The sequence below is a fragment of the Bombina bombina genome, chromosome 2 (assembly GCF_027579735.1).
Source record: "Bombina bombina isolate aBomBom1 chromosome 2, aBomBom1.pri, whole genome shotgun sequence".
Classification (NCBI taxonomy): Eukaryota; Metazoa; Chordata; class Amphibia; order Anura; family Bombinatoridae; genus Bombina; species Bombina bombina.
Genome location: NC_069500.1, coordinates 507,562,286 through 507,576,861, shown reverse-complemented (window position 1 = coordinate 507,576,861; position 14,576 = coordinate 507,562,286). Strand labels below are relative to the sequence as shown.

At 42.2% G+C, this 14,576-nt stretch overlaps 1 protein-coding gene across 2 annotated transcripts in view; it reads left to right on the top strand.

Annotated features, from left to right (window-relative positions):
- The window catches only part of LOC128649159 (ubiquitin carboxyl-terminal hydrolase CYLD), a 113,956-nt gene extending 104,975 nt beyond the window's left edge, over positions 1 to 8,981 (top strand). For both annotated transcript variants that reach the window (XM_053702259.1, XM_053702258.1), the window contains exons 13-15: positions 7,615 to 7,733; positions 7,824 to 8,028; positions 8,489 to 8,981. In XM_053702259.1, coding sequence (XP_053558234.1) covers positions 7,615 to 7,733; positions 7,824 to 8,028; positions 8,489 to 8,673 — 509 coding nt within the window. In that variant the 3' untranslated portion in view covers positions 8,674 to 8,981. The remainder of the gene's footprint in view (positions 1 to 7,614; positions 7,734 to 7,823; positions 8,029 to 8,488) is intronic.
- Positions 8,982 to 14,576: the final 5,595 nt, after the last annotated feature.

Sequence of the window (14,576 nt, the reverse complement as noted above, 5' to 3'; positions counted from 1 at the left end):
TGTTGGGGAAGAGAATATCCCACAAGTAAGGATGACGCCGTGGACCGGACACACCTATGTTGGAGAAAGAGAGATTTCTCTTACATGGTGTATCCAGTCCACGGATTCATCCTTACTTGTGGGATATTCTCAATCCCTACAGGAAGTGGCAAAGAGAGCACACAGCAGAGCTGTCCATATAGCTCCCCTCAGGCTCCGCCCCCCCAGTCATTCTCTTTGCCGCTCTAACAAGTAGCATCTCCACGGGAGGGTAAAGAGTATGTGGTGTTAGATTTGTAGTTTTTATTTCTTCAATCAAGAGTTTGTTATTTTAAAATAGTGCCGGTTTGTACTATTTACTCTGAGGCAGAAAGTGATGAAGATTTCTGCTGAGAGGAAAAAGATTTTAGCATGTTGTAACTAAAATCCATTGCTGTTCCCACACAGGACTGTTGAGTACCGGAGAACTTCAGTTGGGGGGAACAGTTTGCAGGCTTAACTGCTTAAGATAGTAGTAGTAGATGGCGCTGGTCTATTGAGTGATTTTCTCTAGTAAGTGAAGAGAAAAAAGGCTTGATGCATATATTGAAGCCAATTAATATGGGTGCAGTATACTCACTCCATAAGATGAATCTTTACAGCTGAAAGGGAACGTAGCGTCAGATGGGAAGAGTCCACAGGTTCCTGGAGTCAAATACTGAATTTTCAGGTTTATCCAAAAGTGGACTATAAATGAATAGAGACCCAAATGACAAAAGTATCCAGTGTATAATTGAAAAAATGTAGTAACTTACTCCATAAATAAGGAGATTCCAGCTCAGCACAGCAAAACAAGATCTTGACAATCTTTCAACAAAGGATAAAAGGTTTTATTTGCTCAACGCGTTTCATCAACGTATTACACGTCTTTATCAAGAGCATACATTAAAACAAGTAAAACAGGTAAGTAAAACCAAGTATTGATTGGTTTTACTTACCTGTTTTACTTGTTTTAATGTATGCTCTTGATAAAGACGTGTAATACGTTGAAACGCGTTGAGCAAATAAAACCTTTTATCCTTTGTTGAAAGATTGTCAAGATCTTGTTTTGCTGTGCTGAGCTGGAATCTCCTTATTTATGGAGTAAGTTACTACATTTTTTCAATTATACACTGGATACTTTTGTCATTTGGGTCTCTATTCATTTATAGTCCACTTTTGGATAAACCTGAAAATTCAGTATTTGACTCCAGGAACCTGTGGACTCTTGCCATCTGACGCTACGTTCCCTTTCAGCTGTAAAGATTCATCTTATGGAGTGAGTATACTGCACCCATATTAATTGGCTTCAATATATGCATCAAGCCTTTTTTCTCTTCACTTACTAGAGAAAATCACTCAATAGACCAGCGCCATCTACTACTACTATCTATCTATACACAGTCACAAGGGAGAGACTGCAAGAAGGCTGCGGTCTGACCTAAAGGAGAGTATCAGTTCTTAGTTCATTTGTACAGAATATTGTGTTTTTTTCCATCTTGCACCTCTGTATATTGTTTTCCTTTTTTAACTGCTTAAGGTATGCTCAGTCACTTTTTTTCTGACAAGACTTGGTAATGCTAGAAGACTGACAGAAATCCCCATGTGGGAAGGTAAGCCATATTCTGAGACTCAGTATAGAAGGATGGCTTAGTTAAAAGGGCTTAAATCACTGGTGGACACTGTTATGGGGAAAATCAATTATTTTTTACTATAATTTGACATTTGCACAAGTGTTTATTATGTTTGGAACACTTTTTAGGGGTTTTATACGCCTGGCATAATTTTAGACACCTAATTTGGCTTAGGAAGGCCCCACAACTCCGGAGTGAAGAGGGAGGCTGCCTAATTTTCGCGCCTCAGTTGCGCAGTTCTTTTGCAAGACAGCTTCATGCAGCTTCACATGTAGAGTCCAGAGATTGCAGGAGGACTACAGGGAGGTTTATTTTCGTTCCAAAACTAATCCCCAAGGAAGCTAGGGCCACAGCAGAGACTGTGACATAGTGCTGTAGTGTGTTAAACCGGTGGCCTGCTTCAATTTGCTCCGGTTTGGGCAATAAGGGGTTAATTGGCTTGAAACTTGGTGTGCAATCATTTCAAAGCATTAGGATCATATGGTGTAAATTTCATAAAGATCGGATGTTTTTTTGAGATTTGGTAAAAAAGTGTGTGCTTTTTATTATTTAAAGGCACAGTAACGTTTTTTCAAAAAGTGTATTTTTCTGTATATGAGTGCTATCTAAGTCTGTCTAACATGTCTGAGCCTACAGATAGACCTTGTTCTATGTGTTTAAAAGCCATGGCGGTACCCCCATTGCATTTGTGTTTAAAGTGTGCTAAGGTATCTAAACATTTTAATGACCATGCAGTGACACTTAAAAATGTAGCCCAAGATGATTCTTTGACGGAAGGTAATGAGGATAGTCCTCCTTCCTCTCCCCATGTGTCGACACCAGTTACGCCCGCGCAAGCGTTGCCTAGTACCTCTAGCGCATTGTGCCCTATTACATTACAACAATTAGCAGCAGTCATGGATAATTCCCTTGCGGCATTTCTATCCAAACTGCCAGTTTTTCCAAAAAAGCGTGATAGCTCAGTTTTAAGAACAGAGGATGAGCAATCAGAAGCTTTGGATGATTTATCTGTTGTACCCTCACAACACTCTGAAGTGGCAGTGAGGGATGGTGTGTCTGAGGGAGAGATTTCTGACACAGGAAAAGTTTCTCAGCGGGCAGAGTCAGATTCCTTAGCGTTTAAATTTAAGCTGGAACACCTCTGCGTCCTGCTTAAGGAGGTTTTAGCTACGCTGGATGATTGTGACCCCATGGTGGTCCCAGAAAAATTGTGTAAAATGGACAGGTTTTTAGAGGTCCCTGTATACACTGATGCGTTTCCGATCCCGAAGAGGGTGGCGGATATTGTGACTAGGGAGTGGGAGAGACCAGGTGTACCTTTTGTCCCCCCCCCCCCCTATCTTTAAGAAAATGTTCCCCATAAATGACCCCAGGCGGGACGCGTAGCAGACGGTCCCTAAGGTAGAGGGAGCAGTTTCAACACTTGCTAAGCGTACAACTATACCAATAGAAGACAGTTGTGCTTTTAAAGACCCTATGGATAAAAAATTGGAAGGTTTGCTGAAGAAAATGTTTGTTCAGCAAGGTTTTCTTCTTCAGCCAATTGCCTGCATTATTCCTGTAACTACTGCAGCGGCTTTTTGGTTTGAGGCGCTGGAGGAGTCGCTCCAGAGGGAGACTTCATATGACGAAGTCATGGATAGAATTCATGCTCTAAAGCTGGCTAATTCTTTTATCACCGATGCCGCTTTCCAATTAGCTAAGTTAGCGACGAAAAATTCAGGTTTTGCCATTATGGCACGAAGAGTGCTTTGGCTCAAATCATGGTCGGCTGACGTGTCGTCCAAGACAAAGTTACTAAACATTCCTTTCAAGGGAAAGACCCTTTTTGGTCCCGAGTTGAAAGAAATTATCGCGGATATCACTGGGGGGAAGGGCCATGCCCTCCAGCAGGATAGACCGTTTAAGGCCAAAAACAAGGCTAATTTTCGCTCCTTTCGCAACTTCAGGAGCGGACCTGCTTCAACCTCTGCAAACGCAAAGCAGGAGGGTAACGCTTCACAGCCCAAAGCAACCTGGAAACCCTTGCAGGGCTGGAATAAGGGTAAACAGGCCAAGAAGCCTGCGCCTGCTGCCAAGACAGCATGAAGGGGTAGCCCCCGATCCGGGACCGGATCTAGTAGGGGGCAGACTTTCTCTCTTTGCTCAGGCTTGGGTAAGAGATGTTCCAGATCCCTGGGCATTAGAAATTGTTGCTCAGGGGTATCTTCTAGAATTCAAGGACTCTCCCCCAAGGGGAAGGTTCCACATTTCTCGTTTGTCTTCAGACTAGACAAAGAAACAGGCGTTCTTACGCTGTGTAGAAGATCTTCTAAAGATGGGAGTGATACACCCAGTTCCAATTGCAGAACAAGGACTGGGATTTTACTCAAACCTGTTTGTAGTTCCCAAAAAGGAAGGAACTTTCAGGCCAATCCTGGATCTAAAAATTCTAAACAAATTCCTCAGAGTTCCATCTTTCAAAATGGAAACCATTCGGACAATCTTACCGATGATCCAGGAAGGTCAATATATGACTACAGTGGATCTAAAGGATGTGTACCTACATATTCCTATCCACAAAGATCATCATCAGTTCCTAAGGTTCGCCTTTCTGGACACGCATTACCAGTTCGTGGCCCTTCCTTTCGGGTTGGCCACCGCTCCCAGAATTTTCACAAAGGTGCTAGGGTCCCTTCTAGCTGTTCTAAGACCGCGGGGCATCACAGTAGCTCCTTACCTAGACGACATCTTAATTCAGGTGTCGTCTTTCCACAGAGCCAAGGCTCATACGGACATTGTTCTGGCCTTTCTAAGGTCTCACGGGTGGAAGGTGAACGTCGAAAAAAGTTCCCTGTCCCCGCTCACAAGGGTTCCCTTCCTGGGAACACTAATAGACTCGGTAGAAATGAAAATCTTTCTGACAGAGGTCAGGAAGTCAAAACTTTTGAATACTTGCCGAGTTCTTCATTCCATTCCTCGGCCTTCTGTGGCTCAGTGCATGGAGGTAATCGGTTTAATGGTTGCGGCAATGGACGTAGTCCCTTTTGCCCGAATTCGTCTAAGACCACTGCAACTGTGCATGCTCAAACAGTGGAATGGGGATTATGCAGATTTGTCTCCTCAAATACAAATGGACCAGAAAACCAGAGACTCTCTTCTCTGGTGGTTGTCTCAGGATCACCTGTCTCAGGGAATGAGTTTCCGCAGACCGGAGTGGATCATTGTCACGATCGATGCCAGTCTGTTAGGCTGGGGTGCGGTCTGGGACTCCCTGAAGGCTCAGGGTCTATGGTCTCGGGAAGAATCTCTTCTCCCGATAAACATTTTGGAACTGAGAGCGATATTCAATACGCTCCAGGCATGGCCTCAACTAGCGGAGGCCAAATTCATCAGATTTCAGTCGGACAACATCACGACTGTAGCGTACATCAATCATCAGAGAGGAACAAAGAGTTCCCTAGCGATGAAGGAAGTAACCAAGATCATCAAATGGGCGGAGGATCACTCCTGCCATCTATCTGCAATTCACATCCCAGGAGTAGACAACTGGGAGGCGGATTTTCTGAGTCATCAGACTTTCCATCCGGGGGAGTGGGAACTCTACCCGGAGGTTTTTGCTCAGCTGACCCAGTTATGGGGCATTCCAGAATTGAATCTGATGGCGTCCGTCACAACACCAAACTTCCCCTTTACGGATCCAGATCCAGGGATCCCAAGGCGGCATTGATAGATGCTTTAGTAGCGCCTTGGTCATTCAGTCTAGCTTATGTCTTTCCACCGTTTCCTCTTCTCTCTCGGCTAGTAGCCAGAATCAAACAGGAGAAGGCTTCGGTAATTCTGATAGCGCCTGCGTGGCCATGCAGGACTTGGTATGCAGACCTAGTGGACATGTCATCGGCTCCACCATGGAAACTGCCATCGAGGCAGGATCTTCTAATTCAAGGTCCTTTCAAGCATCCAAATCTAGTTTCTCTGCAACTGACTGCTTGGAGATTGAACGCTTAATTCTAGCTAAGCGTGGGTTCTCTGAATCAGTTATAGATACTCTGATCCAGGTTAGAAAGCCTGTCACCAGGAAAATTTACCATAAGATATGGCGGAAATATCTTTGTTGGTGCGAATCCAAGGGTTACTCGTGGAGTAAGGTTAGGATTCCAAGGATATTGTCTTTTCTCCAAGAAGGATTGGAGAAAGGTTTGTCAGCTAGTTCCTTAAAGGGACAGATATCTGCTCTGTCTATCCTGTTACACAAGCGTCTGGCAGCTGTACCAGACGTTCAGGTGTTTGCACAGGCCCTAGTTAGAATCAAGCCTGTCTACAAACCTGTGGCTCCTCCATGGAGTCTAAATTTAGTTCTTTCAGTTCTTCAAGGGGTTCCGTTTGAACCTTTGCATTCCATAGATATTAAGTTATTATCTTGGAAAGTTTTGTTTTTGGTAGCTATTTCTTCTGCTCGAGGAGTTTCAGAATTGTTTGCTTTGCAGTGTAATTCACCCTATCTGGTGTTCCATGCAGATAAGGTTGTTTTGCGTACCAAACCTGGTTTCCTTCCAAAAGTGGTTTCTAATAATAATATTAACCAGGAAATTATTGTTCCTTCTCTGTGCCCTAATCCAGTTTCTAAGAAGGAACGACTGTTACACAATCTTGATGTGGTTTGTGCTTTAAAATTCTATTTAAAGGTAACTAAAGATTTCAGACAAACATCATCTTTGTTTGTTGTCTATTCTGGTAAGAGGAGAGGTCAGAAAGCGTCTGCTACCTCTCTTTCCTTCTGGCTGAAAAGCATCATCCGATTGGCTTATGAGACTGCTGGACAGCAGCCTCCTAAACGAATTACAGCTCATTCCACTAGAGCTGTGGCTTCCACATGGGCTTTCAAGAATGAGGCTTCTGTTGAACAGATTTGTAAGGCAGCGACTTGGTCTTCACTGCATACATTTGCCAAATTTTACAAATTCGATACTTTTGCTTCTTCGGAGGCTATTTTTGGGAGAAAGGTTTTGCAAGCAGTGGTGCCTTCCATTTAGGTTACTTGACTTGTTCCCTCCCTTCATCCGTGTCCTAAAGCTTTGGTATTGGTATCCCACAAGTAAGGATGAATCCGTGGACTGGATACACCATGTAAGAGAAAACAGAATTTATGCTTACCTGATAAATTACTTTCTCTTACGGTGTATCCAGTCCACGGCCCGCCCTGGCAATTACGTCAGGTTCAAATTTAATTTTGTAAAACTACAGTCACCACTGCACCCTATGGTTTCTCCTTTTTCTCCTAACCGTCGGTCGAATGACTGGGGGGGCGGAGCCTGAGGGGAGCTATATGGACAGCTCTGCTGTGTGCTCTCTTTGCCACTTCCTGTAGGGATTGAGAATATCCCACAAGTAAGGATGAATCCGTGGACTGGATACACTGTAAGAGCAAGTAATTTATCAGGTAAGCATAAATTCTGTTTTTAGCTTGGTAGCGGTTTATGTAGCTATGCAAGGTTTGAATGTGAAGAATTGACGCATACAATACAATGATCATAAAAAGCCCCAAAATATTTTGTAGCATTTCTCTCCAAGGTAGTGAGTTTTTGATCATTGACCCCTATGCAGCAGTTGGACTAGAGGTACTATGATCCTTTCAGATTTTAACTAAGCACCAGCTTCTACTATTATTAGATACATACTTGTTTTAGTAGGTCCAACATTTTCAAACATGTAAGAGCGATCTCACATTTACTGAATGCACATTCAGATTTCACAGTAAAGCTGCAGAAGAATTATGTTTAACCCCTGCAACAATTTCTATAATGGAATTGAAATAGTAAACTATGTGATGCTCAATATTTGTATAACCATGCACAAAGCTGTCAGGTTTATCAGTATGTGCATGCAAATGATAGTGAGAAAACCCATCATTTCCTGGATGTCATTCTAATTACAGGATTTGTCAGGCTTATCATTATTTCTTCATGCATGAAAAAAAGATTCATCTCACTTTTTCTGTTCCCAGCCCCACGCCAGTGCTGCATTTGTCAGTCCTTAGCTCTAGTGGAATGTCATGACTGCTATGAAGATACCTGCATCGCACCGGGGCACATAAAGCAGTACTGTGACATCTGTAACAAGCAGGTACATTATTATGCTAAGCAGTTGTGTTTGAGTTTATACTATGATTCTACTGGAGATGTGCTGTTCTAATTTTATGTATTCTGCCTGCAGGTCCACCTCCACAGGCAGAGGCGTGGGCACCATCCACGGGATCTGGGTGTGTCAGATCTAAATGAGCAAACTGTGTTCCCAAGGCAGGTCATGCAGCTGTATGCTGTGCTGTGCATAGAAACCAGTCATTATGTGGCTTTTATTAGAATCCATTCCCAGAATTCCTATCACTGGGTCTTTTTCGACAGCATGGCTGACCGAGAAGGTGAGGTCTTTAAACTCTTTACACAGCCATGCACTTTTGCTTTTCTCTCTATCTTAGATATTTTACCTTCACATTATGTCTTTTGCTAGAATTTTACAAAGCTCTTTCCTTAAAGGGACATTTTAGTGGAACAATTACATGTGTTTAATGCCTACAAAAAAGGTTGAAACCATATAGGAGCCACATAAAACTGCTGATCTCAAGCAGGATACAGCTACTGAGCCAACTGAAAGAGAAAGCCAAAAGACCTTGTAAATCACTGGCTCTATTCAGTTAGGGAGCTGCAGTGCTTGCAGCAGCTGAGCAGGACTTCAAATATGTGATTAACCCCTTTGTGGGAGCCGGGGTCTGTAGAGCAAAAAATATATTCTCTAACAAATTAGTTTATGTCATTTTTCCACTACAATGTCCCTTTAATTGTATATGTATTTCCTTACCAGTATCTCACCTCACATTTTAGGGGGAGAAAATGGATTTAACATTCCCCAGGTTGCTCCCTGTCCAGAAGTGATGGAGTATTTGCAAATGAGCCCTGAAGAGCTAAAACGTGAAGACCCAAAGAGTATACCTATGTATGCTCGTCGGCTGCTGTGCGATGCATACATGTGCCTGTACTACAGTCCTGATCTCAGCCTTTACAAATAGAAGACATATACTTTCAGTAGTGCAGCCTCTCTTAAGCACATATGCAAAAGTGCGTGTATAAGGTGATATACGGTTAGAAATAGTCTATACTGAGTATGCTCACGAGCAGTTGTGTTATTTTTATTCAGGCTGTGTCTGTTTTATATTCCAAGTCACACATTAATCCAGATGACAAAGTGGGATTTGTTCACTTTTTTAGCTTCTTTTCTATTTTATATAGCACAAATGATCTTGTTGGCTCTGGAGCCAAGAAGTCAATAAGGTCAATGCTAAATCCTGCTGTAATAAATTATATTTTTTTAAAGGTGTGAGAGACTTATTTTTTTGACAATTTTACAGCTTCTACTGTTTGCTCGTGTCAAAAAGGACAGAGATAGTGACACAAATTCTGAATATATTTAAAGGGTTTCCACCACTGCGCCCCTCCAAACATGCAATTGTCCATATAAGACAAATATGAAAACTGTATGGAAGAGACATACATACAAAGTTTAAAATGTTGTTTTTTTAAATCAGATCGTTCATTAAAAGAATAAATTCGGCATTTAGATTTGTTAAAAAGGTACCTTTTTAAATTGCAGAATCTACAAAAATGGATAAAAAATGTGCTTTATGGCATACACTTTATCTTAAATTCTACTTCCTTAAATTTAAAGGGACATTAAACTGTTGTGCACAACTACAAAAGAATAGTAACTACTCACTATCACCTAGATTACGAGTTTTGCGCTAAACAGGGTGCGTTATTTCACCCCCCATAGCGCTGCCATTACGAGTTACTGAAAAGCCTCCTTGTGCGTGCGATATGGTGGCGATAAGCTCCATACCGCACAAAATCCAAGGGCTGCTTTGACGTGCACGCTTTCCCCCATAGACATCAATGGGGAGAGAGTGTTATAAAAAAAACTAACACCTGAAGTGCGGAATGAAAAATCTCTGTAACGCAACCCCATTGATGTCTATGGGGGGGGGGGGAGTTACGTTTAGACTAGGGGTTTATGTTAGGTTTAAACACCCCTAATCTGCTGCCCCGACATCGCCGACATCTAAATAAAGTTATTAACTCCTAATCTGCCGCTCCCGACATTAATTAATGTTATTAACCCCTAATCCACCGCTCCCCGACATCGCCGCCACTATAATAAAGTTATTAACCCCTATTCTGCCGCTCCATGACATCACCGCCACTATAATAAAGTTATTAACCCCTAAACCTCCGGCCCCCCACATCTCCGCAACTAAATAAACCTATTGACCCCTAAACCGTCCGCCCCCCACAACGCAAAAGACAAATTTAAACTATTAAACCCAAAACCTAACAACCCCCTAACTAAATTAAAATTACAATATACAGGTAACCCTCAGTTTACGCCGGGGTTAGGTTCCAGAAGGAATGGTTGTAAATCGAAACCGTTGTAAATTGAAACCCAGTTTATAATGTAAGTCAATGGGAAGTGAGGGAGATAGGTTCCAGGTCCCTCTCAAAATTGTCATAAGTAACACCTAATACATTATTTTTAAAGCTTTGAAATGAAGACTTTAAATGCTAAACAGCATTATAAAACTAATAAAATAATCACACAACACAGAATATATAATTAAACTAAGTTAAATGAACAAAAACATTTGCTAAACAGCATTATAAAACTAATAAAATAATCACACAACACAGACTTCACTTGCATTTTTCTGCAAACATTTCTTTCTATGCATTCCAATCTGGACTGATTTATAGACAGGAAGATCTTGTTCCTTTGAAATCTGCTTGATAGCTCAGGTCTGGTTAAACTGATTAATTTCAGCTTGCTTGGCTTTGCTGCAACACAAGCAGACAGCTCCACCTATTGGCTATTTTAATAAATGCTCTGCTTCGCAGTGCTTTTCAATAGCAGTCACATGACTGGAAAAAAAGGTTGTTATTCTGAAACAGTGTAAATTGAACCGTTGTAAAACGAGGGCCACCTGTAACTATATTTAAATAAATAAAAACTTACCTGTGAAATAAAACTAAACCTAACATTAAACTATAAATTAAACTAACCTTACTATTCTAATAAAATAAAACTACCAATTAAAAATACTAAATTACAAATTTAACCCCTTAAGGACCAACGACGTACCCTGTATGTCACTGGCCTTTTTTGGGGACTTGATTGTTTTATAGCGCGGTCTTGCCACCAGCGTTGAGACTGCTCTATTCCACAAAGCCTGCTGGAGGGAGGGTATTAATAGCATCTTATTGCTAGACTTGTGCTATTATGTCCTGAAAAAACCCTTAATGACCAGTGACATACAGGGTACATTGTGGTCATTAAGGGGTTAAAAAACCTAACACTACGAAAAAAAATTAAAAATCTAAAATTAAACAAAATAATAAACACTAAATTAAAAAAATAAACACTATGTTTACAAAAAATAATAAACGAAATTATCAAAAATAAAAAAATGTACACCTAATAGCCCTATAAAAATAAAAAAGCCCCACCCAAAATAAAAACACCCCCTAGCCTACAATAAACTACCAATAGCCCTTAAAAGGGCCTTTTGTAGGGCATTGCCCTAAGTTAAACAGCTCTTTTACCTGTAAAAAAATACAAAGTCCCCCCAACAGTAAAACCCACCACCCAACCAACCCCCCAAAAAGAAAATTTATGCTTACCTGATAAATTTGTTTCTTTTTAGACACGATGAGTCCACGGATCATCATCCTTGTGGGATTTCACCTCCTGGTCAGCAGGAGGAGGCAAAGAGCACCACAGCAGAGCTGCTATATATAGCTCCTCCCCTCCCTCCTACTCCAGTCATACGACCGAAGTTAGGAAGAGAAAGGAAAAGCCAAGGTGCAGAGGTGTCTGAAGTTTACAAAAAAGAACAACCTGTCTTAAGAGAACAGGGCGGGCCGTGGACTCATCGTATCTAAAAAGAAAAAAAATTATCAGGTAAGCATACATTTTCTTTTCTTTTTAAAGACACAAGTCCACGGATCATCATCCTTGTGGGATACAATACCAAAGCTAGAGTACACGGATGATAAGGGAGGGACAAGACAGGGAACCTAAACGGAAGGCACCACTGCTTGAAGAAGCTTTCTCCCAAAAGCAGCCTCAGCTGAGGCAAAAGTATCAAATTTGAAAAATTTAGAAAAAGTGTGAAGAGAGGACCAAGTTGCAGCCTTGCAAATCTGATCTACAGAAGCTTCATTTTTGAATGCCCATGAGGAAGCAACAGACCTAGTGGAATGAGCCGTAACTCTTTCAGGAGGCTGCTGTCCAGCAGTCTCATATGCAAAGCGGATGATACTCTTCAACCAAAAAAAAAGAGAGGTAGCCGTAGCTTTCTGACCCTTACGTTTTCCTGAGAAAATTAGAAACAAAGAAGAAGACTGATGAAAGTCCTTAGTTGCTTGTAAGTAAAACTTTAAAGCACGGACTACGTCCAAATTGTGCAGAAGACGTTCTTTCTGAGAAGGATTAGGACACAAGGAAGGAACAACAATCTCCTGATTAATATTCCTGTCTGAAACAACCTTAGGAAGGAACCCTAGTATAGTACGTAAAACTACCTTATCAGAATGGAGAATAAGGTAAGTTGAATTGTATTGCAAAGCCGAAAGCTCAGACACTCTTCGAGCTGAAGAAATGGCAACAAGAAATAAAACTTTCCAAGATAACAACTTAATATCTAAGGAATGCATAGGCTCAAACGGAGCCCCTTGAAGAACTTTAAGAACTAAATTCAGACTCCATGGAGGAGTAATTGGCTTGAACACAGGCCTGATTCTAACCAAGGCCTGACAAAAAGATTGAACATCTGGGACATCTGCCAGACGTTTGTGTAACAAAATAGATAAGGCAGAGATCTGACCCTTTAGGGAACTTGCCGATAAACCCTTTTTCAATCCTTCTTGGAGAAAGGACAAAATTCTGGGAATCCTAACTCTACTTCATGAATAGCCCTTGGATTCACGCCAATAAAGATATTTACGCCATATCTTATGGTAAAACTTTCTAGTTATAGGCTTACGAGCCTGAATCAAGGTCTCTATGACCGAATCAGAAAAACGCCGCTTGGATAGTATTAAGTGTTTAATCTCCAAGCAGTCAGCTTCAGAGAAATTAGATTTGGATGAAGGAAGGGTCCTTGAATGAGAAGATCCTTCCTCAATGGCAGTCTCCAAGGTAGCAGGGATGACATGTCGAACAGATCGGCATACCAAATCCTGCGAGGCCACGCAGAAGCAATGAGGATCACTGATGCCCTCTCCTGTTTGAATCGAGCAATGACTCGAGGAAGAAGCGCAAGCGGAGGAAATAGATATGCAAGATTGAAGGACCAAGGAACCGCCAGAGCATCTATCAGTTCCGCCTGGGGATCCCTGGACCTCGACCCTTATCTCGGGAGCTTGGCATTCTGACGAGATGCCATAAGATCCAACTCCGGCCGACCCCATTTAAGAATCAGGTTGGAGAACACTTCCGGATAGAGTTCCCACTTTCCCGGATAAAAAGTCTGCCTGCTCAGAAAGTCCGCCTCCCAGTTGTTCACCCCTGGGATGTGGATCGCTGACAGATGGCAAGAATGGGCCTCCTCCCACCGGTTTATCTTGGCTACCTCGGTCATCGCTAAGGAACTCCTCGTTCCTCCTTGATGATTGATGTAAGCCACTGTACAGGGAGTGCAGAATTATTAGGCAAATTAGTATTTTGACCACATCATCCTCTTTATGCATGTTGTCTTACTCCAAGCTGTATAGGCTCGAAAGCCTACTACCAATTAAGCATATTAGGTGATGTGCATCTGTAATGAGAAGGGGTGTGGTCTAATGACATCAACACCCTATATCAGGTGTGCATAATTATTAGGCAACTTCCTTTCCTTTGGCAAAATGGGTCAAAAGAAGGACTTGACAGGCTCAGAAAAGTCAAAAATAGTGAGATATCTTGCAGAGGGATGCAGCACTCTTAAAATTGCAAAGCTTCTTAAGCGTGATCATCGAACAATCAAGCGTTTCATTCAAAATAGTCAACAGGGTCGCAAGAAGCGTGTGGAAAAACCAAGGCGCAAAATAACTGCCCATGAACTGAGAAAAGTCAAGCGTGCAGCTGCCAAGATGCCACTTGCCACCAGTTTGGCCATATTTCAGAGCTGCAACATCACTGGAGTGCCCAAAAGCACAAGGTGTGCAATACTCAGAGACATGGCCAAGGTAAGAAAGGCTGAAAGACGACCACCACTGAACAAGACGCACAAGCTGAAACGTCAAGACTGGGCCAAGAAATATCTCAAGACTGATTTTTCTAAGGTTTTATGGACTGATGAAATGAGAGTGAGTCTTGATGGGCCAGATGGATAGGCCCGTGGCTGGATTGGTAAAGGGCAGAGAGCTCCAGTCCGACTCAGACGCCAGCAAGGTGGAGGTGGAGTACTGGTTTGGGCTGGTATCATCAAAGATGAGCTTGTGGGGCCTTTTCGGGTTGAGGATGGAGTCAAGCTCAACTCCCAGTCCTACTGCCAGTTTCTGGAAGACACCTTCTTCAAGCAGTGGTAAGGAAGAAGTCTGCATCCTTCAAGAAAAACATGATTTTCATGCAGGACAATGCTCCATCACACGCGTCCAAGTACTCCACAGCGTGGCTGGCAAGAAAGGGTATAAAAGAAGAAAATCTAATGACATGGCCTCCTTGTTCACCTGATCTGAACCCCATTGAGAACCTGTGGTCCATCATCAAATGTGAGATTTACAAGGAGGGAAAACAGTACACCTCTCTGAACAGTGTCTGGGAGGCTGTGGTTGCTGCTGCACGCAATGTTGATGGTGAACAGATCAAAACACTGACAGAATCCATGGATGGCAGGCTTTTGAGTGTCCTTGCAAAGAAAGGTGGCTATATTGGTCACTGATT